Raw genomic sequence first — 1789 nt, forward strand, 5'->3', positions numbered from 1 at the left:
ATCAGATCTCTATTACAAAACCCTCCACATTTCTAACTTTTTACTTATACTTATTGATTTTTTTATCTCATTTGTGATATTTGTTCTATGAGTTTAAATCTACTTTAAGTGCATTTTGGACACAATATGATACAAAAGGTAAAAGCCATTATTTCAAGAAAGTTTTCTGGTAATTCTGCTGAAAATAATTTTAGAAATACAGATAGTCTCACAATTGCATGTAACTATGCACTGATTCTTGAATATCTTTATTCATAATCACATCCTATTATCTGTACTAAAGAAAATGAAATGATCAAATTTACAACTTCTATAATAAATTGTTTCATCTAGGTTCATTTTGGTAGCAGCTACCTTATCTCATGGATTCCCTGGGGCATGGGAACTACACTACAATGACAGGGTTCATTTTACTGGGCTTAACAAATGATCCAGTCCTTCGAATCATCCTCTTCATGATCATCCTCTGTATCTACCTGGTGACCATATGTGGGAATCTCAGCACAATCATTCTTATCAGAATCTCATCTCAGCTCCATCATCCTATGTATTTTTTCCTGAGCCACTTGGCCATTGCTGATGTGGGCTATTCATCTTCTGTTACACCCAATATGCTTGTAAACTTCCTGGCAGAGGAAAATACTATCTCCTACCCTGGCTGTGCCATCCAGCTTGGTTCAGCTGTTTTCTTCGGGTCAACTGAATGCATTCTTCTGGCTGCCATGGCATATGATCGCTTCATAGCAATCTGCAACCCACTGCTTTATTCCACCAAAATGTCCATACAAGTCTGTGTCCAGTTACTCATAGTGGCTTACATAGGTGGTTTTGTCAATGCCTCCTCCTTTACTATTTCCTTCTATTTTTTACACTTCTGTGGACCAAATCAAGTCAATCATTTTTTCTGTGATTTTGCTCCTTTGGTTGAACTCTCCTGTTCTGACATCAGTATCCCTGCAGTTGTCCCCTCATTTACAGCTGGCTCCATCATTGTGGTTACAGTGACTGTCATAGCTGTATCCTACATCTACATCCTCATCACCATCCTCAGGATGCACTCCACCGAGGGGCGCCACAAGGCCTTCTCGACCTGCACATCCCACCTCACAGCAGTCACTCTGTTCTATGGGACCATCACATTCATTTATGTGATGCCCAAGTCCAGCTACTCAACTGACCAGAACAAAGTTGTGTCTGTGTTCTACATGGTGGTGATCCCCATGTTGAACCCCCTCATCTACAGCCTCAGGAACAATGAGATTAAGTGGGCTCTAAAGAGAGCTTGCCAGAAAAATACTTTCTTAGTGAAGTCTGTTATTTCATAGGGTTTGATATAATAATATGCCATATATATAATAATAAGAGGAAATTAAATGTTTGTGGTTTAAATATACCCATCACATATCATTATCCTGGTTGCAATCTTTTAGTAAAGGTAAGAAGATTTTCAGATACCTAATTGTAAGTCAGAGACCCATAGTAAGTTTCCTTTAATAAAATCAAACTTACAATTAAGAAAAAAATTGGTTCACATAAAAATATTTCATCTCCTGAACATTTTAAAATGTTATTTGTATATTTTTCCCAAAATTGTACTCTACCATAGGATTATTGTATCTCCAAACATTTAAGCCTGTGTTCATTTTCAACTGCAGTCTATCCTGTAATAAGGGAGATAACTATACTTTTGCTTGTGTACATTCTGAGAGGAAATGACAAAGTGGAATCTGAAAGTTTCTAGAGATGTTCTTCAAGGAAGCAGAACAGAACATATACCTGTTCTCTGAGG

At 37.4% G+C, this 1789-nt stretch overlaps 1 protein-coding gene across 1 annotated transcript; it reads left to right on the top strand.

The window, feature by feature from the left end:
• Positions 1-362: 362 nt before the first annotated feature.
• On the top strand, positions 363-1325 carry LOC110121723 (olfactory receptor 5P76). Its single transcript, XM_020868968.2, has one exon. The coding sequence runs from the start codon at positions 363-365 to the stop codon at positions 1323-1325; it is 963 nt and encodes a 320-aa protein (XP_020724627.1).
• The last annotated feature ends 464 nt before the right edge of the window (positions 1326-1789 follow it).

The sequence above is a fragment of the Odocoileus virginianus genome, chromosome 10 (assembly GCF_023699985.2).
Source record: "Odocoileus virginianus isolate 20LAN1187 ecotype Illinois chromosome 10, Ovbor_1.2, whole genome shotgun sequence".
Taxonomy (NCBI): domain Eukaryota; kingdom Metazoa; phylum Chordata; class Mammalia; order Artiodactyla; family Cervidae; genus Odocoileus; species Odocoileus virginianus.

Bases quoted from the DNA above. Each gene is read 5' to 3' on its own strand.
- LOC110121723 (XM_020868968.2), top strand. From the start codon at position 363: ATGGATTCCCTGGGGCATGGGAACTACACTACAATGACAGGGTTCATT.